The sequence below is a fragment of the Panthera onca genome, chromosome D1 (assembly GCF_046562875.1).
Source record: "Panthera onca isolate mPanOnc1 chromosome D1, mPanOnc1 haplotype 2, whole genome shotgun sequence".
In the NCBI taxonomy this organism is placed as follows: Eukaryota; Metazoa; Chordata; class Mammalia; order Carnivora; family Felidae; genus Panthera; species Panthera onca.
In genome coordinates this window covers 167,483-191,442 of record NC_138348.1, presented here as the reverse complement: position 1 = coordinate 191,442, position 23,960 = coordinate 167,483, and the positions used below count along the sequence as shown (strand labels likewise).

Genomic DNA, 23,960 nt, shown 5'->3' with positions numbered 1-23,960 from the left:
CAAAGCTGTTATCTCTCAAGCTACACGTTCGCCCTGCACTACAATTTAACCCTTACATCTTCCCCTTAAGATCCTGGGCCTTAGGTGACATGATGGGGCAGGAGGGAGGGAGGAAGGGTGGGGCGCTCAGGAATGCTGGCCCTGTGCTCCCAGCAGCTGCCAAGTGGCCCGGATCCTCCTTTCTCCCACCACAGCTGGCTCCTGGTTTCCGGGACTCTTGGGAGATGCTGGAGGCTGCTGAGGTGTGGGCTTCGGGGGCTCTCTCTGGGGGCTGGAGTGCGGAGTCCATATGGCAGCCCGCAGCAGGCTTGGGGCTGGGGTGGGGGGAGTGGGGGGGAGGCTCACATCCGAGGAAAAGTCCTCAGGGCCCACACACCCGACAGAGGATGTGGCAGGGGAGCAGAGACAGGACCCGACCTGAGAGCCTGGGACAGGAAGCCCCCCTGAGACCACAGCCCCTCCTCCTGCCCCGCCCTGGTGTAACCTGACACCCAGTGCTCCGTCCATGTCCCTAGTGTCCGACCAAGTCACCCAGTTACAAAACACCAGGAAAAAGAAACTTCTGAGAAAGCAGAAGTACTGAGTTGAGACAGGGGAGAGGGACCCTGATATGGGGCTGAGCTCTGGCAGGGACCACCCACATCCGGGCCTCACCCTACAAAAGGTCAAGGCTCTGGCATCCCAATAGCACTTCCTGCCCCTCTCCCCTGGTGCCCACAAGGCATTTCCCCAACTTAAACATGATCAAGGAGGAGCACGATCTTCCTGTAATGGGGGCATCCCAAGGCCCAGCTCCCATGGCCACCACCGTGATCAACATCCAGACTGAGACGTCCGTGCCCGACCACATCGTCTGGTCCCTGTTCAACACAGTCTACATGAACTGGTGCTGCCTGGGCTTCGTGGCCTTTGCCTACTCCGTGAAGGTGGGTGTGTGTGTTGGGGGGGGTTCTCCCAGAAAGTGCAGGTGAGCTTGCGGAGGTCCGTCTGCCCCGAGGGTACCTGGTGTGCGGGGAGCCCCTGTGTGTGTGAGCGTGTGTGTGACTATTCCCAGGGAGAGAACAGGGTGAGGCCGCATGGGAGGGCATGTGAATGGCAGGGTCACCCTATGTCCCCACCCTCCCCAAGAAGGTCTCCTTCCCAGAATAATTAGGCAAATTACATCCTCCACACTTTGGACTCCGAACTCAAGTCTGGTCCAGAATGGACACGAGGTAGTCGAAGGCTGTTCGGCCCTGATGGGGTGTGAGACCAGTGACTGGACCTATGCAGAGGGAGGGGGTGCCCTGGGGTCTCCAGGAGAGGCCGAGAGTCTGAAGAAGGAGCTAGAGGCCCCAGGAGGGACGGGACCCAAGGGCCACTGTCCTGCTCAGGCTCCGGGAAAGGGGGGTGGGTCCCCGACCGGGGCGAAGGGCATGTGGAGGCTGCTGTGGACGGGGACCAGCCTGGCTGTCGCCAGAACCCGCTCCTGATCCCACTCTCCATCTCCTCTCCCCAGTCTAGGGACAGGAAGATGGTGGGTGACCTGATCGGGGCCCGGACCTATGCCGCCACCGCCAAGTGCCTGAACATCTGGGCCCTGGTCCTGGGCATCATTCTGACCCTTATATTCATCATTCTTTTCTTCACTGGCGCACTGGTGTTTTCAATAAACACATTTCATACTCTGAGGCAACAGAGAGGCTACCGCTAGCTGCTCATGGCGGGAGACGCCAGTCCTCCAGCATCCATTGTGGCTGTGCTTCCCATGCTTCCTGGGCTGTTGTGTTGGGCCCGTCCCTCAGCACCCACCCCTGTACCCTGTGCTTAAGCAGACTTCCCTGACCACAACTGAACGCAATAAAGTACCCTTGTGTGTGACGGTGCGGTGATGTCCCCTGCGTGGGGGGCCCTGCCGGGAGTCGCCAGCCTGCCCCTGAGACCGAGCCCACCGCCCCCCTTGCCCAGCTGTGCAGCTCTGGCTGGGGCAGGGCATGTCCTCAGCTGGTGCTGGTTTCTGGCCTCCTGCCGGGAACAACAGCCGCACCGGGGTCCTAGGATAGGGGACCCTGGCGCGAGGAGGTCCCGTGTGCAGAGCACCCTTGGGCCTGAGGGTGAGGGTCCCTCCCCAGGTGTGTGGCAGGGTGGTGCTGGAGAGAACGTGAACGGGCGGCTCGGGCCCTCTGCGATGGCCGTGGGGTTTGGCACCTGTGGGCGCAGCGGACGGAGCCGCGGGCTCCCAGCCCCTCCTGGGAGTTCTAGACTTCGCTGCGCTCGGCAAGCCCCCCAGCTCTGTCTTTGCTCCTCTGGGGCTGGGAGTGGGGACAGAGCTCTCCACCGTGGGCTGACTGCAGAAGCCGATCATCAGACCTGGCGAGGAGGCCCCGATGGACAGGAAGCCTGAGGGGAAGGACTCACTCCCTCGACCCAAACGGAACCGGCCCTGCAGGGGGAGCGACTGCCCGGTGCCCCAGGAAGGGTCTCCCAGCCGCTGGGGCCTCAGGCCTTGGTGTGAGCTTTTGCCAGAGCCCAGGCTGCACCTGGGGACCCGGAGGCCATCCTCAGCCCTGCAGGAAGAGCTTGCCCCGGGCAGGCATTCCTGTCCCAGGCCCCAGAGGGACGGGGTGGGGTCGCACTATGGTGGCCAAGCCCCCAGGCCCTGCACAGCCACCCCGGAGAGGCTGGTGGTGAGTCCCGGTGGCCACAGGCGGGTGTCAGGGAGGGAGCCCCTCGTCTCCGTGCGCTTCGCCCGCTGGGACAGCCAGGCTCGCCTGGGTCCCCGCAGCGGGGCCAGGTCAGTCCCTGCGGCTCCCCTCCCGTTGACATCTGCAGCTCTTCACGCTGGGTTCCCGGTTCAGTCCCCGCACAAGGTCCACACCCCTGGTGTCCACCTGTGGGTGGACACACCCCTGGACACACCCTGGTGTCCACACCCTGTCCCTGGGCGGGACTCTGGTTGGGGTGCCCTGGGTGGGCCGTGAAGCACGCAGGGGTCCCAGGGGTGTGAGTGGCAGTGGGACGGCCCCAGGCAGGTGGGGGGTGGAGAGGGGACGCTGGTGGATCCGGCCCTCTGGGTCCCGGAAGGGCTTGCTCCAGATGGCCCAGGGGCCAGCCAGGGTCAGGGGAAGGGCCGGCCACGTGCCCCAGGCCCCCATTCCCCAGCCGGATGGGCTGCGTGGGTCTCACATTCCCAGATCAGGCAGCTCTCCAAAAGGACAGTCATATTGGGCATAACCCCATCTGAGCTGCAGTGACCTGGGTCTACGGTCCTGCTAGACAGGTGACCCTCTCTTGTAGCCAACAAACACTCTTGATGTCCAGCTTTTGCAAATCACAGGTGAGGGCCGAGGCATCACACAGTAAGGTCCTGGGTACTGACTGTGGGCTTGCAGGGGCTCAGCGCTGCACAGCCCTGGTCCTCAGAGCCCCCCTCCAGCTCTGGCACTGACCTGGCCAAGGCGTCCTGGGTCTCCTGGAGGTAGGCGGTGCTTGGGTAGGGGTGGGCTGTGGGAGGTGGGGGTGGTGTCGGCTGGCCAGCCGGTGGGGTAGAGGGAGATGGGCGGGGCCGCGCAGGTGGGAGGCATCCCAAGTTTTTCCAAAGAGCACTTGGGAGGGAATATTCTCTTCCGGCTTTGCGTGGACTGATCCCAGGAGGGAGACAGACTGGCAGGACTCCTGAGATGCCCTGTTCAGTAGTGACGGGGGATGAGGGTAGGGAGGACAGATGTGCTCCCAGAAGCTCCCGGCCACGAACCCCTGGGTCCCTTGGTGGAGGAGCCACGCATGTGGACAGTGAGGCCTTCCATGCCGGGAGCCGATCCATCCAGCCTTCCTGGTGGCACAGCCCGGGCGGCCGGCGGAAGGGCAACGCACAGCGACCCTGCGAATGGGAAGCTACTGGTATCCCTCCTCTTACTCATCGTGGCCATCCCCGTGGTCCAATTGGCACTGATGATTCAAAAGAAACCCATGGGGGCAAACTCGGGGATATTTTCTGGGGATGACCCCCAGGACAAAAAAGAAACCTTATACCCAGCCGGTGCCACCCCCGCCTGCCCGTCCCCTACCTAAAGGAAGGATAGCCCCATATGTTTCCCAGCCAGGGAGGGGGGCACACGGGTTCGAAAGCCCCACTCCGGCAACAAAGCAATGTCTCTATGGGTACGAGTTACTCCAACCCCTAGGCCCACTTGGCCCCCAGGAGGCATTCCAGATGGTAACTGGACCTGGTGGGTTGAGGTACAGAATGGTTCATTAGTTCCCAGGTATACATTGTCTCTCTGGGAGCGCATAAGGCGTGGGTTCCCAGCCCTCTTGGCTCCCTCCAGGCACCCCAGACCAAAGCGAATACTTTTGTTCCTTCTACCGCAAACAGTTCAAAGGAACAATTAAGAAGTCATGTCCCTGTAAACGTTCCACTCGAGGTGTTGAGAGCTAGATGACCTTTCATGAAAATAGCAAAGCAAAGGCTTTATAGACTATAAATAAACGTAGATACATAATGAAAATAATATGAAGAAATTAATCGATAAGCAAAGGCCAGGAGGGAACGTTACAAGAAAATAACCCTGAGGTTCCTTGATGGGCGATTACACAAAGGAACGTTTTTAGAATTAGGTAAAGCCGAGAAGCGTAGGTGACGCACGCTACAAGGAAATTGCTAACAAATATAACGCCAGGTTTGCCACAGTAAAGCGGCCAGTCGGACACACTGCTGTCGTGTCCATTTGTTATTTTCGCCGATGCCGTTCATCCTTCGGGAACCCCTGGACCTGCTGGGGCTGGACTCCGGCACCTTCCAGAAGGCTTGGGTCTGGTGTGGGGGAATGAAGGTAAGCCCTGATGGGTTTTTTTCCTTCCTCCCTTCCTGCCTTCCTTCCTCTCTTCCTTCCTGCCTTCCTTTCTTCCTCCCTTTCTGCCTTCCTGCCTTTTTTCCTTCCTTCTTTCCTGCCTTTGTTCCATCCTTCCTTCCTTCCTCCTTTCCTTCCTTCCTTCCTTCCTTCCTTCCTTATCCTTCCTTCCTCCCTGTCTTTCTGCCTTCCTGCCTTCCTGCCTGCCTTCTTTCCTTCCTCCTTTCCTGCCTTCCTTCCTTCCTTCCTCCCTCCCTGCCTGTCTTCCTTCTTTCTTTCCTGCTTTCCTTCCATCCTTCCTTCCTCCCTTCCTGCCTGCCTTCCTTCCTACCTTCCTTCATGCTTTCCCTCCTTCCTTCCTGCCTTCCTTCCTTCCTTTCTTCCTGCCTTCCTTCCTACCTTCCTACCTTCCTGCCTTCCTTCCTTCCTTCTTTCCTGCCTTTCTTCCTTCCTCCCTTCCTACCTTCCTTCCCCTTCCTGCCTTCTTTCCTCCATTCCTCCTTCCTTCCTTCCTTCCTTCCTTCCTTCCTTCCTTCTTTCTTGCCTGCCTTTCTTCCTTCCTTCCTTACTCCCTTCTTGCCTGCCTGCCTGCCTGCCTTTTTTCCTTCCTTCTTTCCTGCCTTTGTTCCATCCTTCCTTCCTTCCTCCTTTCCTTCCTTCCTTCCTTCCTTCCTTCCTTCCTTCCTTCCTTCCTTATCCTTCCTTCCTCCCTGTCTTTCTGCCTTCCTGCCTGCCTTCTTTCCTTCCTCCTTTCCTGCCTTCCTTCCTTCCTCCCTCCCTGCCTGTCTTCCTTCTTTCTTTCCTGCTTTCCTTCCATCCTTCCTTCCTCCCTTCCTGCCTGCCTTCCTTCCTACCTTCCTTCATGCTTTCCCTCCTTCCTTCCTGCCTTCCTTCCTTCCTTTCTTCCTGCCTTCCTTCCTACCTTCCTACCTTCCTGCCTTCCTTCCTTCCTTCTTTCCTGCCTTTCTTCCTTCCTCCCTTCCTACCTTCCTTCCTCCCTTCCTGCCTTCTTTCCTCCATTCCTCCTTCCTTCCTTCCTTCCTTCCTGCCTTCTTTCTTGCCTGCCTTTCTTCCTTCCTTCCTTACTCCCTTCTTGCCTGCCTGCCTGCCTGCCTTCTTTCCTTCCTTCTTTCCTCCCTTCCTGCCTTCCTTCCTCCATTCCTTCCCGCCTACCTTCCTTCCTTCGTTTCTGCCTGCCTTCCTTCCTTCCTTCCTTCCTTCCTTCCTTCTTTCCCTCCTCCTTTCCTTCCTGCCTGCCTGCCTTCCTGCCTTTCTGCTTGCCTTCCTGCCTTCCTGCCTTCCTGCCTGCCTTCCTTCCTCCCTTCCTGCCTGCCTTCCTTCCTTCCTCCCTTCCTTCCTTCCTTCCTCCCTTCTATGTAATAATGCAAGTGCCTGACTCAATCATTTATTGCAGAGGTGCCCATTTCGAAGATGGCTGTCTCCAGTGAACACACTGAGAGCACACAAACCACATGATGTGCATGGCCAGCTGCGACACATCTTGACTGGTTCTGATAATGGACTATTTGGGCCGCTTGTCTTTTCTTTTCCTGTGCTTTAACTTCCTGGGGTTCAGTTTTGGCAGCTCACATGCGCTCTCTCCTTCTCCCTCTTCCCTTCCCCCTCTACATCGCCCTCCCTCCAACCCACACCCCGAACTTGTTTTGTGGCCACACCTGTGCTGTGTGATTTCCAGGCCTAATATTTTTAAAGTTTTTCAGAGTTTCCTGAGAGTCGTAGCTGGAGGGTTTCTTGCAATCCTAGGAACCACCAGGGCGGGTCCAGGCACAACACTGGTTGTTAAAAAGCTGAGACCCAACAAAGCAGGTAGACGGTGGGGAGAGCCCAGGGCTGAGGGAAAGTCTCCAGGGCCCCGCCCCCCCCCCCCCCCCCCTCAATAGGGAAGTGGGATAGCAGCTGACCCGGCCTGACTTGAGTGCCAGGACAGGAAGCTCCCCCTACCTCCTCAGCGTCAAGCCCTGCCCTCGTGTAACCTGACACTCTGTCCCTCATCCACCCTCCTGGTACCCAGCCAGTTTACAACTTTTGAAAGCTAGGAAATAGAAACTTTGGAGAAATCGAAACTGCCAGGGAAGGGAGGAGTCAGAGCACCCTTCAGCATCCGGACCGCAGCCGCTCATCTCAGATGGTAAACCCCAAAAATCTTGCCTCTCTGGTAACTGCCTAAAAGAACCCAAGTTGAAGGTTTTTCACAGAATGAGAGCATTTACCGAGGATGAATGTTATCTGAGTGACCCCTCTGTATGCCAGGGCAAACATACCTACACTTACTGCCCTTCTCTTGAAGCCAAGGCCCCTAACCCTAACCCTCACCCACACCCTGACCCTCACCCCTAACCCTGACCCTGACCCTGACCCTGACCCTAACCCATTCCCATGCTCTAGATGGCATAGACCTTCCTGTTTTTGAACCTCTCGTGTATGTGGGGTTTCTAAACATACAAAATTAAATTTTATTTTCTCCTGTTAATCGTTCTCATGTCAACTTAGCCAAAATAGTTTTTGAAGGGTAGAGGGAAGTTTTTCCACCCTGATGCTGAGTGTCTGCCCCACAGAAGCTTCTGCCTTCTCCAAAGGGTCCCAGGGGAGAGAATGTTGGGAGCTCCGGCACATGCGGGGATGCAAAGGGCCTCTCTGATCTGGAACGTTCCACTGTGTCCTCTAATGCATTGGTACTGGGCCCACTCAGAGCTCTGACTTGGTGATCTTATACAACTCTGCTTACGTGGGCGGGTCTGCCACCAGGTCAGCTGATGTCCACGTCCGCACCTGGCTGGCCCCACCACAAAGGTTCTCACACAGAAGGCCAATGATGCCAAAATCGTTGTCAGAGGAAAGGGAGGTGAGGGGTACAGGCTTCCACTTATGGAATGAATGAGTCACGAGGATGAAAAGCACAGGATAGGGGATACAGTCAATGACGTTGTCATATGTTGTGTGGTGACAGATGGCAGCTACACTTGTGCTGAGCCCAGCATAATGGACAGGCTTGTGGAATCACTATGTTGTACACCTGAAACCAGTTAACATTGTGTGTCAACAATCCTTCAATTTAAAAAAATCAATCAGTATAATACTCCATATTAAAAGAATGAAGAAAAAACACCATGTGATCATCTCAGTTCCTGCAGAAAAAGTATTTGACAAAATCCAAAAACCTTTCCTGATAACACACACACACACACACACCTAGAAATAGAAGGGAAATTCGTCAACCTGATAAAGGACACCTATGGACAACTCACAGCTGATGTTACACTCCATGATGAAAGACTGAAAGCTTTCCCCCTAAGATCCAGAACGAGGCGATAATGTGTGCTCACTCCACGTGCAGCCGACATTGGACTAAAGGTTCCAATCAGGGCAACAAAGCCAGAAAATGAAAAGTGGGGGCATCCAGATTGAAAAGGAAAAACTAAAACTATCTCTACATGCAGATGACATGACCTTATAATAGACAATCTTAACAAAATCACTAAAAAAATTGAAGAGATTAGCAAAATTGCAGGGGACAAAAGCAACACATGCAAATCACCAACAACGAGCAACCCTATGATGTAACCAAGGAAACAGTTCCATTTACAACAGCATCATAACCATAAGATGCTTGGTAAGAAATTTACCCACAGACTTGCAAGACTGGTGTGCTGGAAGCTACAGATGATTGCTGAGAGGAATTAAAGAAGCATAAATAAACAAAAGCCAACCCACGTGCACACCCCTGAATTCTTGATATGGTTAATATGGCAATACTTCCCAAATTTATCTACAGTTTTGATGTACTCACCATCAAAATTCCCACTGTGTTCTTTGTTGTTCTTTTTTTTTTTTTCTTTCCAGAAATGGTCAAGTGGATCCTAAAATTCACATGGAATCATCAGGCCAAGACAATCCGGACAAATCAGAACAAAGTTGGAGGCCTGCACTTGGTGATTTCAAAACTTCCTATGAAGCCGTAGTAATCCAGACAGTGTGGCACTGGCGTGAGAACAGACATACAGGCCAACGGAATAGAATTTAGAGTCCAGTAATAACCCTATACTTTATGGTCAACTGACATTCAACAAGGGGGCCAATACCTTTCCAAAATGGCGCTGGGCAACTGACATCCACGCGGAAAGGAACGGAGATGGAACTTTATCTTGCGAAGTATACAAACATTAACTCAAAATGTTTCAAAGACCCAATATAAGAGCTAAAACTACAAAACGGTTACACAGACAAAACGGTTCGATTAGGCAACGGGCTTCTTAAACATGAGACAAGCAACAAACAAAAACGGATAAATCGCATGTCGTCAGTGAATTAAAACGTTTGTGCCTCAGAGGACTCTCTCAAGAAAGTGAGAAGGCGACCAGAAAACTAGGAGAGAATTCTTGCAATTCCCATATCCGATAAGGGACCGGTGTTCAGAATGTAAGAGAACTGTTACAATTCAACCAGGAGACAAACAGCCTGATGAGTAAAAGGACAAAGGCTTGACCAGACGTTCTGCAGGCCCATGAACGACCCCCAAGCAGGTGAGAAGGGTTCTCATGGCAGCACTCACCAAGGACACGCGCCAGACCACAAGGACACAGCACTGACAGTCAATGGAGCGGCTCTAACTTGTGTACGGTACCCCCACGTGTTGGTGAGGATAGGAGAAGTAGAAGCTGTCATACATTCTGTGGAAACAGTCTGGCAGCTCCTCAGAAAGTTCTGACATGACTCAGTCCTTCCACGCCTGGGAATGCACTGAAGGGCAGAAAAACGTGTTCACACAAAACTTGCACACAAGTGTTTCCAACAGCATTATTCATAAGAACCAAAAATGTCTAAATTGATGACTGAAGAAGCAAATACATGGTACCCTTACCATACAATACCTGTCACCTATCAGAAGGAAGGCAGTTCTGATTTGTGTGGCCACGTGGGTGAGCACTGAAAGCATGAGCTCAGTGAGATAAGGCCAACGAGAAGGCCACGGCCTGTAGGCTTACAGGCCTACACGGAATGCATGACAGAAGGGAAATCCAACCACACAGAAGGCGGAGAGGCCCTTCTAGGAAGTAAGGTTCAGCAGATGTGGGCACTGCATCATGGGTACCTGGTTTCGTTTGCCACGGGGAAAACACTCAGGGCCATGTGGTTGTGAGAGCCGCACAGACCGAGAAATATGAAAAGCCACGTAAATTGTGCACTTTTGACGGGTAAAATGGGAAACTTTTGTGTTATGCAAATTTTACCTGATTGAAAATTAAATTATATACCCTTTAAATTAAATAAATGAAAGTAAATGGGGCACCTGGGCGGCTCAGTCGGTTAAGCATCCGACTTCAGCTCAGGTCATGATCTCATGGTTCGTGGGTTCGAGCCCCATGTGGTGCTCTGTGCTGACAGCTCAGAGCACAGAGCAGCTTCGGATTCTGTGTCTCCCTCTCTCTCTACCCCTCCCCTGCTCACATTTTGTGTCTCTCTGTCTCAAAAATAAACAAACATTAAAAAATTTTTTTAAATGAACAAATGAGAGTCAAAATACATATGATTAGGCAGAACACATCCCTCGGTAAGCTGTCAGCACGTTTTACCTTCATGCAGGAGAGGGGACGTCTTTAGCAGCCACGGGGTGGAAAGGGACACACAGGTGAGCTACTGCCCGCCGTCTCCGCTCCACAAGCAGGGGCAGCGTGTGGGTGGCTCCGAATGACCTCGGTGGGGGTTGCATCCCACAGACACCGGCGAGGGCAGCGTATCAGGGCTCAGACTGGTGGCACCCCGCTGGGGCCTGCAGCCATCCGTCCCAGCCCCTCACTGCCCTCGCCCACACAGGGCCCCGGGGCCAGCTTCTCTCCCTGTCTGCCCTCTGACTGCCCATGTGCACATGGGCTCGCTTAGTGGGGACAGCCTTGAGGGCAGTGGAGCCACACAGGGCCCTCGACAGGCAGGGTTCAACGCAGGTGTGGGTTCCAGGGGACATCAGACGTGGTAAGTGCAGGGAGCAGCTGACACACGGGGAGGGGACCCAGGGAGGGGCCCCAGTGCCCGAGACCCAGACTTGAGGCTGGTCTGGGGGCCTGGACGCCACGGGGCCTCCAGGGTGAAGGCAAGAGCTCCTGGCAGGCCAGGGCCCGTCCATCGGCACCCACAGCGCGCAGGCCAGGACCACAGACAGTGAGAGAGCAACTTGACCCTTTACTCTTAGAAAGAGCGGTGTCCTGGCGACAAAGCTGACCTGAGTCTGTCCTGAGAAGGGGAGCATGGGCCTGACAGTGGAAGAAGAATGACCGGGACTTCCTACCATGACCCCCCAGACAACACCTATGTGACATGATGGGGCAGGAGGGAGGGAGGAAGGGTGGGGCGCTCAGGAATGCTGGCCCTGTGCTCCCAGCAGCTGCCAAATGGCTCGGATCCTCCTTTCTCCCACCACAGCTGGCTCCTGGTTTCCAGCACCCTTGGGAGATGCCGGAGGCTCCCCCAGGGCAGGCGACACAGGCTGCTGGGTCCTGACCTGCCAGCGCCCCCACCCCCCCACGCCCTGCCGCCCCACCGCTGGAACGTGGACTTCAGAGCCAGGAAAAGTCAACAGAGTCCAGACAGAGAGGAGGCCTGTGACTGCTGAGGTGTGGGCTTTGGGGCTTCGGGGGCTCTCTCTGGGGGCTGCAGTGTGGAGTCCGTATGGGAGCCTGCAGCAGGCTTGGGGCTGGGGTGGGGGCAGGGTGGGGAGACTCACATCGGAGGAAAAGCCCCCAGGGCCCACACACACCCCTGACAGAGGCTGTGGTAGGGGAGCGGAGACAGGACCCAGGACCCGACGTGAGAGCCGGGGACAGGAAGCCCCCCTGAGACCACAGCCCTTCCTCCCGCCCCGCCCTGGTGTAACTTGACACCCAGTGCTTGGCCACGCCCTCCTAGTGCCCAACCAATTCCCAATTCCCCAAACACCGTGAAAAAGAAATCTTTGAAGAAATCGAAACTACCCGGGAGGGGAGAGCCCTAAGCAGCCCCAGCATCCGGACCGCAGCATCTCCGTCTCCCACCATGAACCGCAATGCTCAGCCCTTCCTTCCTGGCACCCACACTGGTGTCCCCCCAAGTTATGAGATGCTCAAGGAGGAGCATGAGGTGGCGGTACTCGGGAGGCCCCAAAGCCCAGCTCCCATGGCCACCACCGTGATCAACATCCAGACTGAGACGTCCGTGCCCGACCACATCGTCTGGTCCCTGTTCAACACAATCTTCATGAACTGGTGCTGCCTGGGCTTCGTGGCCTTTGCCTACTCCGTGAAGGTGGGTGTGTGTGTTGGGGGGGTTCTCCCAGAAAGTGCAGGTGAGCTTGCGGAGGTCCGCCTGCCCCGAGGGCATGGGGAGGGGGGGAGGGGGAGTCCATGCGTGGTAGCAGTGAGGCTGCAGGAGGGGCCCGGGGACGGCCAGGAGTGGCCCTTGTCCCCAGTTCCCAAGGACATCCCTCAGACTGAGATGTGGCTCCAGGGCTCTCCCAGAAAGAACAAAGGAACTCACGGGAAGCCACCTCTCAGTGGGAGAGGCCAGTGACTGGACCTACGCAGAGGGAGGGGGCGCCCTGGGGTCTCCAGGAGAGGCTGAGAGTCTGAAGAAGGAGCTGGAGGCCCCAGGAGGGACGGGACCCAAGGGCCACTGTCCTGCTCAGGCTCCGGGAAAGGGGGGGGGGGTGGGTCCCCGACCGGGGCGAAGGGCATGTGGAGGCTGCTGTGGACGGGGACCAGCCTGGCTGTCGCCAGAACCCGCTCCTGATCCCACTCTCCATCTCCTCTCCCCAGTCTAGGGACCGGAAGATGGTGGGTGACGTGATCGGGGCCCAGACCTATGCCTCCACCGCCAAGTGCCTGAACATCTGGGCCCTGGTCCTGGGCCTCCTTCTCACCCTTACGTTCATCATTCTTTTCTTCACTGGCTCACTGGTGGTTTTCCAAGCAATTTCAGAAATGATGAAAGGTTATGGAGGGTACTAGCAGTTGTCCATGGCCTGAGGCCGTCACTCCTGTCACAGCATTTTGTGTACACGGCAGTCTACAACTGAATTCAATAAAGCATGTGTGTGTGTGTGGGGGGGTGCTGTGTTTGTACCTGGGAGGGGCCCCTTTGAGACTGTTCAGCCTGCCCGTAGGCCCATGTGCCTCACTGCCCCCCTGCACCCAGCCCTGTGTCCTTTGCGTGGTCCCAGACACATCCTCAGGCCTTGCAGGTACCTGGCTTCAGGCTGGGGGCAACTAACAGACAATAGTTGTATGTAGGGGCCCCTACTTCCCAGAGGTCTGAGCCCTAAGCAAAATGGGTTCATTTGTGGCAAGGTGGCACTGAGGCCAGAACGTTCTTAGCTTCCAGGAATGCACTGGCTGGGGAGAGTCGCAGGGCACTTGATACAGGGAGTTCACAGTCCACTTCTGGAGCTGCAGCCCCAGCCGGCCGTGCCCTCGCCCTGACTGGAAGTCAGCTCCCTAACCTCCTCTGTCATGGCCTCCGCATTGTGGGCAATGTGGATGGCCCAGTGCCCACCCAGCCCACACCAGCTGGACAAGTGAGGTGGAACTGGGGTGGTGATAGCCTCCCCTTTCCTCCCTTGGACATCCAGACCCCTGCTGGGGCTCACCCACACCTCTGTCCCTGCTCCCACAGTGTCCTAACTCGAGGATGCACCAGGCCGGCTGGGGTACCCTGGGTGGAGGAGGGCACCTGGGCAGATCTGCCCCTCTGGGGTGGGTAAAGACTTGCTTCGGCCGGCAAGGGGTAGGCCCCAAATCCCTGCCCAAAGGGCAGGGCAACTGCGACCTTCCCTGACCCCAGCGCCCGGAAAGGGATCCAAGGCCTTGGCCAGGAGCTGCCCAGACCCTCTTGTGCCGTGAGCACATCTGTCCTTCCTACCCTCATCCCCCCTCAAGACTGAATCTGGGCACTTCAGGAGTCCTGGGCACGTCAGGAGCCCTGGCCGCCCAGCTTCCTCCTGAGATCACTCCATGCAAAGCCAGAAGATATTCCCTCCCAGGTGCTCTGTGGAAACACTTGGGATGCGTGCCCCACCAGCCGGCCCCGCCACCCCCACCCCTCACCTCCCAGCACAGCCCAACATGGGGTAGGGCCCCTCAAGTTGTTCTCTCGCCACCTGTGGTCCTGGCCCGCGCGCTGTGGGTGCCGATGGACGGGCCCTGGCCTGCCAGGAGCTCTTGCCTTCACCCTGGAGGCCCCGTGGCATCCAGGCCCCCAGACCAGCCTCAAGTCTGGGTCTCGGGCACTGGGGCCCCTCCCTGGGTCCCCTCCCCGTGTGTCAGCTGCTCCCTGCATTTACCACGTCTGGTGTCCCCTGGAACCCACACCTGCGTTGAACCCTGCCTGTCGAGGGCCCTGTGTGGCTCCACTGCCCTCAAGGCTGTCCCCACTAAGCGAGCCCATGTGCACATGGGCAGTCAGAGGGCAGAGAGGGAGAGAAGCTGCCCCGGGGCCCCGTGTGGGGCGAGGGCAGTGAGGGGCTGGGACGGATGGCTGCAGGCCCCAGCGGGGTGCCACCAGTCTGAGCCCTGATATGCTGCCCTCGCCGGCGTCTGTGGGATGCAACCCCCACCGAGGTCATTCGGAGCCACCCACACGCTGCCCCTGCTTGTGGAGCGGAGACGGCGGGCAGTAGCTCACCTGTGTGTCCCTTTCCACCCCGTAGCTGCTAAAGACGTCCCCTCTCGTGCACGAAGGTAAAACGTGCTGACAGCTTGCCAATCTGTTTTCAGAATGATGGCTTTCGTGGTACATAATTTATGTGACTGATAATTACAAGATTTAATCTTAGTTGTGGAGCCCCCCTCCTACAGGACATCTCTCAGGCTACCGAGCCTGGATTTCATCCTGAAAGTGACATGTAACCTGTGTGCCCAGTTGTGCATCCACATCCACAGACCTCTATCCAAGCCCCTGGTCCCACCTTCCCTTCTGTCTCCTGCCGCCCCTGGAGCCCTGGGACACTTTTTCCATGTCTATCCTATGGGCGTCCACTTCCCACACCCACAGGGTGGCCAGTGCCTGCCTGCAGCTGTGCTCCCAGGGGCCATTCCCTTCCCATGGATCCTCAGGACACCCTTGAGCGAGGGGGTATGTAGAGCATTAGACCGCAGGACACCCTGGATGGGTGTGGGTACAAGCCCCAGCTCTGTCCAGATCTCTGCTCACACTGAGCTGACCCCTGGAGCACCAGGCTGGGAAATCGTCCTTTTCCATCATCTGGTTCGCAGGGGCTCTCCCCGCAGCCCTGGTGGGAGCAGAGGGACAGGCGTGCACAGCAGTGGTGGGTGACACGGTGGTGCAAACTGCCCGTTTGATCTGGAACGTTCCACCTCCACCCTCTCACGCATCCCTGCTGACTTGGCGGGCCGAGACAGCCCTGCTCTGCTCGTGGTAGGCAGGTCTGCCACCTGGTGGCCCGTGTGCGTCTTTAGAGATCTGGGCAGGTCACTGTCCACACACCCCAGCCCTGAGGACGACTGGGTCTACATCTGGCACAGCAGCTGACGCGGGGCTCCCGCCGGGCCGGTCTGCAGCACTCCACTGTCTCTGCCAAGGTCCTGGGTCTGGGGGTCAGACTGGTGAATGAAATGGGGCTCTGGTGGGGGCCAGCACCGCTGCACCCGTTAGGTTCGAGGGTGGCACTGACTTCTGCTGCCCTTCGGGATGAGACACTGTTCTTTATTTGTCTCCCGGTGGGGGGGGGGGGGTGCAATTGCAGACGTCTCCACCTGGCTGGCCCCACCACCACGGCTCTGACCCTGAGGGCCACTGATCCAATGTGAGGATGAGCCAACCACCCTCTCTTTCTTTTCCGGTAACTCGTCTGAGGAGTGGAAACTGCCTCCCTCCTGGGGAGTTCCAGGGGCCCCCCTGAGAGTTTGATTTGGGCCTGGAGCCCCTGATTCTTTGGACCCGATGTGCCCGACCTGAAAAAGAGGCCAGGATGAGGCTTTGGCTGTTGAGATACTTACCTGGGCCCTGAGTCCAACAGTATTTAAGTGCGAGTCTCATGTCTTCAGGGTCCGGTACAAAGAACCCAGCCTGTGCTGCCGTGCGGAAGCTCTGAGGGATGTGGTTTGGCCCAGGGCCCTCGGGTGGCAGCATCCTTCCCCCGGGGTTCCACGCTCTTCCAGTCCCTGGATCTGTTCTGAGACCAGCTCACAGTGCAGGCTCAGGGACCTGCTTTCCCATCCCAGCCTCCTTGGCTGGAAGAAGCTGAGGAGCATCGTTTGCCTGTCCTCATGGCCACCGGGCCATCCCAGCAGGCAGTTATTAAGCCCACTTGACCTTCACATCCTACCGTCATTGCTGTTTCCCTGTCAGCCATGTCCCGCCGTCCACAGCACTGAGTGACACGGCTGGCCCTCACCCTCCATCTGTGACAGCGGTGTCCTACCGTCCTGCCTGGCAGAGCCATATGGTGGCTTCTCCAGCTTCACCTGCTCTGTCCTGGGATTCAGGACGTAAGTCCGGGCAGGAGGGCAGGAAAGTGGGAGACCGGGAATGAACTGAGGAGGCTCCAGGGAACGTGGGGTGTGAGGCCCAGTAAGTGCAGGGACAAGCAGGAGAGCTCTGAGCAGGACAGGCAGGAACTGGAGGTCGGGATACAAATGCGCACAGCTGGCCAGGTTCCACCCGCTGCGGTCCCAAAGGCTGAGCCCCCTGTCCAGCTGGGCAGGGGCCTGGGGCACGTGGCCGGCCCTTCCCCTGACCCTGGCTGGCCCCTGGGCCATCTGGAGCAAGCCCTTCCGGGACCCAGAGGGCCGGATCCACCAGCGTCCCCTCTCCACCCCCCAACCTGCCTGGGGCCGTCCCACTGCCACTCACACCCCTGGGACCCCTGCGTGCTTCACGGCCCACCCAGGGCACCCCAACCAGAGTCCCGCCCAGGGACAGGGTGTGGACACCAGGGTGTGTCCAGGGGTGTGTCCACCCACAGGTGGACACCAGGGGTGTGGACCTTGTGCGGGGACTGAACCGGGAACCCAGCGTGAAGAGCTGCAGATGTCAACGGGAGGGGAGCCGCAGGGACTGACCTGGCCCCGCTGCAGGGACCCAGGCGAGCCTGGCTGTCCCAGCGGGCGAAGCGCACGGAGACGAGGGGCTCCCTCCCTGACACCCGCCTGTGGCCACCGGGACTCACCACCAGCCTCTCCGGGGTGGCTGTGCAGGGCCTGGGGGCTTGGCCACCATAGTGCGACCCCACCCCGTCCCTCTGGGGCCTGGGACAGGAATGCCTGCCCGGGGCAAGCTCTTCCTGCAGGGCTGAGGATGGCCTCCGGGTCCCCAGGTGCAGCCTGGGCTCTGGCAAAAGCTCACACCAAGGCCTGAGGCCCCAGCGGCTGGGAGACCCTTCCTGGGGCACCGGGCAGTCGCTCCCCCTGCAGGGCCGGTTCCGTTTGGGTCGAGGGAGTGAGTCCTTCCCCTCAGGCTTCCTGTCCATCGGGGCCTCCTCGCCAGGTCTGATGATCGGCTTCTGCAGTCAGCCCACGGTGGAGAGCTCTGTCCCCACTCCCAGCCCCAGAGGAGCAAAGACAGAGCTGGGGGGCTTGCCGAGCGCAGCGAAGTCTAGAACTCCCAGGAGGGGCTGGGAGCCCGCGGCTCCGTCCGCTGCGCCCACAGGTGCCAAACCCCACGGCCATCGCAGAGGGCCCGAGCCGCCCGTTCACGTTCTCTCCAGCACCACCCTGCCACACACCTGGGGAGGGACCCTCACCCTCAGGCCCAAGGGTGCTCTGCACACGGGACCTCCTCGCGCCAGGGTCCCCTATCCTAGGACCCCGGTGCGGCTGTTGTTCCCGGCAGGAGGCCAGAAACCAGCACCAGCTGAGGACATGCCCTGCCCCAGCCAGAGCTGCACAGCTGGGCAAGGGGGGCGGTGGGCTCGGTCTCAGGGGCAGGCTGGCGACTCCCGGCAGGGCCCCCCACGCAGGGGACATCACCGCACCGTCACACACAAGGGTACTTTATTGCGTTCAGTTGTGGTCAGGGAAGTCTGCTTAAGCACAGGGTACAGGGGTGGGTGCTGAGGGACGGGCCCAACACAACAGCCCAGGAAGCATGGGAAGCACAGCCACAATGGATGCTGGAGGACTGGCGTCTCCCGCCATGAGCAGCTAGTGGTGGCCTCTGCTATTCTGCATAACCCTTAAAATGATATGGTAGGCCGTCATGTAGGCAATCACCAGAAGAACAATGAATCCAATGGTCAGAATGATGCCCAGGACCAGGGCCCAGATGTTCAGGCACTTGGCGGTGGAGGCATAGGTCTGGGCCCCGATCACGTCACCCACCATCTTCCTGTCCCTAGACTGGGGAGAGGAGATGGAGAGTGGGATCAGGAGCGGGTTCTGGCGACAGCCAGGCTGGTCCCCGTCCACAGCAGCCTCCACATGCCCTTCGCCCCGGTCGGGGACCCACCCCCCTTTCCCGGAGCCTGAGCAGGACAGTGGCCCTTGGGTCCCGTCCCTCCTGGGGCCTCTAGCTCCTTCTTCAGACTCTCGGCCTCTCCTGGAGACCCCAGGGCACCCCCTCCCTCTGCGTAGGTCCAGTCACTGGCCTCTCCCACTGAGAGGTGGCTTCCCGTGAGTTCCTTTGTTCTTTCTGGGAGAGCCCTGGAGCCACATCTCAGTCTGAGGGATGTCCTTGGGAACTGGGGACAAAGGCCACTCCTGGCCGTCCCCGGGCCCCTCCTGCAGCCTCACTGCTACCACGCATGGACTCCCCCTCCCCCCCTCCCCATGCCCTCGGGGCAGGCGGACCTCCGCAAGCTCACCTGCACTTTCTGGGAGAACCCCCCCAACACACACACCCACCTTCACGGAGTAGGCAAAGGCCACGAAGCCCAGGCAGCACCAGTTCATGAAGATTGTGTTGAACAGGGACCAGACGATGTGGTCGGGCACGGACGTCTCAGTCTGGATGTTGATCACGGTGGTGGCCATGGGAGCTGAGCTCTGGGGCCCCTCCAGGATGTCCACCTTATTGTCCTTTAACATCTCCAGCTTTGGAATGAGCAGCTGTCCCAGGTGAATAAGCGTTGGGAAATGAGTTTCTGATGCAGAGAGGGAGCAGGTGTGGTCTGGACCCTGATAGGGTGCTCAGGGCCCCTCCTTCTCCAGGGTACATTTAATTTCTCAGAAGTTTCTCTTTCCTGTTTTGCATGTGGGTGAAACTGGCGGGCACTAAGGAAGTCGGCCAGCTACTGAGTGTCAGTTTCCACCAGAGCATGGTGGGACGAAGGGCTGTGTTTACCTCGTCTTTACTTTCTGTTACTATAAGTTATGTAACTCGTATTCTATATTACTTGATTAAAATTTTTTTGAATGTTTTTATTTATTTTTGAAGGAGAGAGAGACAGAGCATGAGGGGGGGGGGGCAGAGAGCGAGGGAGACAGAATCCGAAGCAGGCTCCAGGCTCTGAGCTGTCAGCCCAGAGCCTGTCGCAGGGCTCGAACTCACAGACTGCGAGATCAAGACCTGAGCCGAAGTCGGACGCTTAACCGACTGAGCCACCCAGGCGCCCCTTGTATTTTTATTCATGTAAAATGCATAACAGAACTTGCTGCTTTATCCATTTTACGGTATCATTTAGTGGCTTCTTGTACATTCTTGTTGTGCAAACATTACTCATAGTTAATCACAGAACATTTTTGTAACACAGAAACCGAATCCCATATGGATCATTCAGTCCTTCCTGATTTCCTCCTCTCCCAGCTCCTGGCATTCACTGATCTCTTTGGCATCTCTCTTGATTTTCCTCGTCTGGGGTGTCATGTGTATGGCTTTGTGTAATGTGTGGTCCTCTGAATGCCTTCTTCCACTTCAAATAATGTTTTGAAGCTGAATTTTGTTTTAGCATCTATCACTACTTCTTTCCTTTTGATGGCCAAGTAATACTCTGTCATATGGATATACCACATTTTGCATCCAGTAGTAATTTGCTGGACATTTAAACTGTCTCCGCTACTTGGCTACTATTAATAATGAGTGTTTCATTCATTCAGTGCCCAGTAGTGGATTCTGTTTCATTATCTGAAGAACTCTGCCATAGCGTTTTCCCTACCGGCTGCACGGTTCTATCTCACAGCTGCGGGTACAAGGATTCCCATCGGTGCACGACAAGGCTGTCGGCTTCCCAGTGCTCAGCTCCAGTGTCCAGGACGCCCATGCTTGCTGTGGGGGAGGCATCTCACCCCCCATGCCGCCCCCGTGACCAGGTCTCAGTTTTTTAGGAGCCTGCCCCCGCCTGTGACCTTTCTTTCCCCGCGTAGGTGGGAAGGAGCAGCGGGGCTTGGAGGGGTATTTCCCTTCTCCATGTTGGTTAGGCTCTTCCTGAGGCCAGGTCTTTGCTAAGGAGGACAGAATACTCTGGGCATATTTCAAAATGTTCATGTTCTCTTCCCCGCCAGAAGCATCAGGGGCTTTTCTGTACTCTTCACTCTGAGAATGTGGTTTTCTCAGCCCCCTGGAGCTGTAGGAGTTTTACTCCCTCGACTTGGTCCTCAGTCCCCCCGGGAGTCAGTACCTTGGGGGGTTCTGGTAAGTGAGCCCCTCTTCTCACCTGTGCCTCCAGTTTGGGGGCTGTGGCTGCGATTTCTGAAACAGCCAAGGCGAGATCTTGGTTTCCAGTTTCTGCATCTTATTTCCTGTTGTGAAGCCCAGAGTGAAAACCTCAAGAAAACCTCCAGGGTCTTTTCGTCACCACAGACCAGAAGTCTGTTTGTGTTGGATTTTTAAACTTCAGTTACTGCCCTTTTCAGCTACTGATTTTTCACATTTTTAAAAAAATAATTTATACCTTTTCATTGGTGTTCTCTGTTTTGTATAATGTTGCCTTGCACCTTTCTTCACCTCCTTAAGCATCTTTCCTTTAGCTCTGTGATATTCGTAAGGGCTGTTTTGAGTCTTTTCCTGTTAAAGCCAATATTTGATTCTGTCACACGCAATCCCTGCTACCTACTCTCTCTCTGGAGTGTGGGCCATATTTTCACGTTTCTTTGCTCACCTCCTCAGTGTCTGTTGGAACCAGTGCAGTTCAGACAGTATGTGGTGGTAGCCCTGGGTACCAGCCCCCACCTTCCAGGACTGCTATTTGCTTGTTTAATGTTTAGTGTCTGTTTATGGCTTGCTCCTCTTCCTCAGCTAGATTTTGAGCCTGTTCCCTGGAGCTGCAGGTGGGAACAAAGGTCGGCTTCTATCTGAGGGACCCCCTCCCCCACCAGCCATCTAGGAGCTGAGTGCTCAGTGGAGGGAAAGCAGCTTGCCTCTCCTGGCATGGAGAGCCTCTATCTCATGACCCAAAGCAAGGACAATCGGGGGCTCATGTTCTCAGTGCTTCAAGCCCCAGGAAGAGCTTCTGTTCCATAATTGGGAGCTGGGCAGAAGAAGGGAGCCCCAGTCTCCCACTTGACCCTACTGGGGCTCAGCCTCAGGCAGCTGGGCCGGATAAGAGGCCATGAAGTCCTCCTCCTCCTCCTCCCTCCGGCTGAGTGCCAGGTAAAGGGAACCCTGTGCCTGGGTGCTCCGGAAAAGTCTGCTCCTTAGGACCTGGTGGGGAGAGGGAAGGAGAGGGAGGGCGTACTCTTGGTTGCTATGGCACAGGTTTACCTTTCTGTCTACATTTTCATAGATGTTCTCGAATACATCTTTGTTCACTTGCTGCCTATCTTTAGGGCCGTTGCCAGAGGTTTTATGTGGTTATTTTGAACAATCACCACCGGTTTCCCTGGCGAGTGTGCCAGCTCCTGCTGCCATGCTGGAAGCCTTTCCCCCGGGAGTTTATCAGAGGCATTTCTCTGTGGTCTGGTGGCCGCCCTGAGCTGCGGCTGCAGACTCCTGGGCCCAGTGAAGGGAGGGCCGCCCTGCGGGGGTGGAGGGGGGCATGCTTCCTCTCCCCAGATTCTGAGACAGAGGCTGAGGCTGCCCTGACCCTTCCCTGCTGTGTACCTGGGGTTCTTCGTCCTCAGGTTAGATTTCAGAATCTGGTGAGAATTTCCATCCTGTAGGTGGGGCTCTCTAGGAATCATGGACCTTGTTCTGGAAATCATCAGCTTTTTCTGTCCGGTGGTTACGGCTGCCTTGAGCATCTCAGAGATTTCCAAAATGGTTGATTTGCATGAAACTGGTGGAAACTGGCCCAGGCCGATGAAAGCCTTACAGACGCCATCTGCCACCTTCCTGCCTCCAGACTCTCCATCACAGCCAGTGGCTCCTACCGGTACTGGGTCTGCTAGTCCCGGGGAAGGGGTTGCAGTGGGTAAGTGACTTACGTTCTCCTGGAGTCAGACAATGCTGCCCAGCCTTCCTGAGATGCAGCTCCAGGGACAGACCTCCTGTGCAAGGTGGCCAGGTGGATGCCGGGCTGTGGACGCTCCGGACCCCCTGAGCACAAAGCTCAGCCTCAGGGCAGACATGGAGGGTGACAGAGGCGTTTCCTGTTGGGGCCTGGGGTCTTCCTTGTACTCATTCACCCGTGAGTCATTCCCATTCACTTCTTTAATATTTTCACATGTTAGCTTAGCATTTCTCTCTCGGGACATCCTTTTCCATAGGGATTATAAATTTTAATCATATATATATATATATATATATATATATATATATATATATATACACATACACACACACGCAATATTTCTCACCTCAGGCTGACCTTGAAGTCCTGCATGAGCAGGAAGTGAAAACCAGGGAAGGCTTATGAATTGCTAGAGAGTTGAAGGTGTGTCTCCCCCAGCCCCCAAACCCTTCGGCAAACACTGGGAGATTTATTGGTTGCAGGCATTTAATCTTTGTGCACACATTAGCTCACCACCAAAGTAACTGCACAGAAACTCAGTGTCTACACTCAGCACAGAAACAAAGGCCTCCCCAATCAGTGCAAGAACACCTCTAAACAAACAGCAACTATGACATCGACAAGAGTGTGGGCTGCAAAGCCTGCTGGGCAGAGGGCCTGATATCCAGGGCTGCCACATTATGTTATTGAAAATGTCTGCTTTTAGGGGCATCTGGGGGGCACAGTCAGCTGAGCCTCCTCCGACTTCAGCTCAGGTCATGATCTCACGGTCATGGGTTCGAGCCCCGCGTTGGGCTCCCTGCTGTCAGCATCCACCTGCTTCAGATCCTCTGTACCTCTCTCTGTCCCTCCCCTGCTTGTGCTCTCTCTCTGTCTCTCGAAACTAAATAAACATAAAAAAAACCCCAAACGTCCTGTTTTCAAACTGAAATTGTCAGATATTCAAAGAAGCATGAATACGCGGCCTACATGCTGAGGGAAGCATTCAGCAGAAGCTGTCTCTGAGGGGCCCTGAGACAATGTCTCTGAGACATTGGGTAACTCAACAAAGATTTAAAATATCAAGATGCAGTGCCTGGGTGGCTCGGTTGGTTGAGCATCCAGTTTTGGCTCAGGTCATGATACCACGGTTCGTGAGTTTGAGCCCCACGTTGGGCTCTCTGCTGACAGTTCAGAGCCTGCTTCAGATTCTGTGTCTCCCTCTCTCTCTGCCCCTCCCCCACTCGCTCTGTATCTCTCTCCCTTAAAACTAAACGCTAAAAATTTTTTTAATGAATAAAATATGATTGAGAAACCCCAAAGAACTCTTGTCTAATAAGTTAAAGGGAAATATGAGAATAGTGTTTTACTAAACAGAGACTATGTAAAGAGAAAACATTTTTTTTTTTTTCAATGTTTTTTTTTTTTTTTTTTTATTTATTTTTGGGACAGAGAGAGACAGAGCATGAACGGGGGAGGGGCAGAGAGAGAGGGAGACACAGAATCGGAAACAGGCTCCAGGCTCCGAGCCATCAGCCCAGAGCCTGACGCGGGGCTCGAACTCACGGACCGCGAGATCGTGACCTGGCTGAAGTCGGACGCTTAACCGACTGCGCCACCCAGGCGCCCCAAGAGAAAACATTTTTAAAAGACCCAAATGGAAATTCTGACATTGGAAAGTGCTATAAGTGACATGAAAAGTCGGCCGGTGGGGGTGAGAGCACATTGGACCCATAAGAAGAAAGAATGAATGAACACAAAGGCAGGTAGTCGGGATTATCCTGCCTGAAGCACAGAAAGAGAAAGAATAAAGACAGATGAATTGG

The 23,960-nt window shown here is 56.2% G+C and overlaps 3 protein-coding genes across 3 annotated transcripts; 2 read left to right on the top strand and 1 right to left on the bottom strand.

Moving 5' to 3' along the window:
- Window positions 1-330: 330 nt before the first annotated feature.
- On the top strand, window positions 331-1,860 carry LOC132662185 (interferon-induced transmembrane protein 1-like). The gene is made up of 2 exons (XM_060607656.3): window positions 331-926; window positions 1,499-1,860. Exons 1-2 carry the CDS (start codon window positions 741-743, stop codon window positions 1,691-1,693), a joined length of 381 nt encoding a protein of 126 aa, XP_060463639.2. The 5' UTR covers window positions 331-740; the 3' UTR covers window positions 1,694-1,860.
- Window positions 1,861-11,218: 9,358 nt separating this feature from the next.
- LOC132677397 (interferon-induced transmembrane protein 3-like) lies at window positions 11,219-12,918 on the top strand. Its single transcript, XM_078433905.2, has 3 exons — window positions 11,219-11,455; window positions 11,748-12,122; window positions 12,632-12,918. The coding sequence occupies exons 1-3, from the start codon at window positions 11,234-11,236 to the stop codon at window positions 12,821-12,823; spliced, it is 789 nt and encodes a 262-aa protein (XP_078290031.1). The 5' UTR covers window positions 11,219-11,233; the 3' UTR covers window positions 12,824-12,918.
- A 4,889-nt stretch (window positions 12,919-17,807) lies between these two features.
- On the bottom strand, window positions 17,808-18,989 carry LOC144613006 (interferon-induced transmembrane protein 1-like). Its single transcript, XM_078433906.2, has 2 exons — window positions 18,674-18,989; window positions 17,808-18,169 (listed from the first exon to the last, which is right to left on the bottom strand). The coding sequence occupies exons 1-2, from the start codon at window positions 18,854-18,856 to the stop codon at window positions 17,975-17,977; spliced, it is 378 nt and encodes a 125-aa protein (XP_078290032.1). The 5' UTR covers window positions 18,857-18,989; the 3' UTR covers window positions 17,808-17,974.
- Window positions 18,990-23,960: the final 4,971 nt, after the last annotated feature.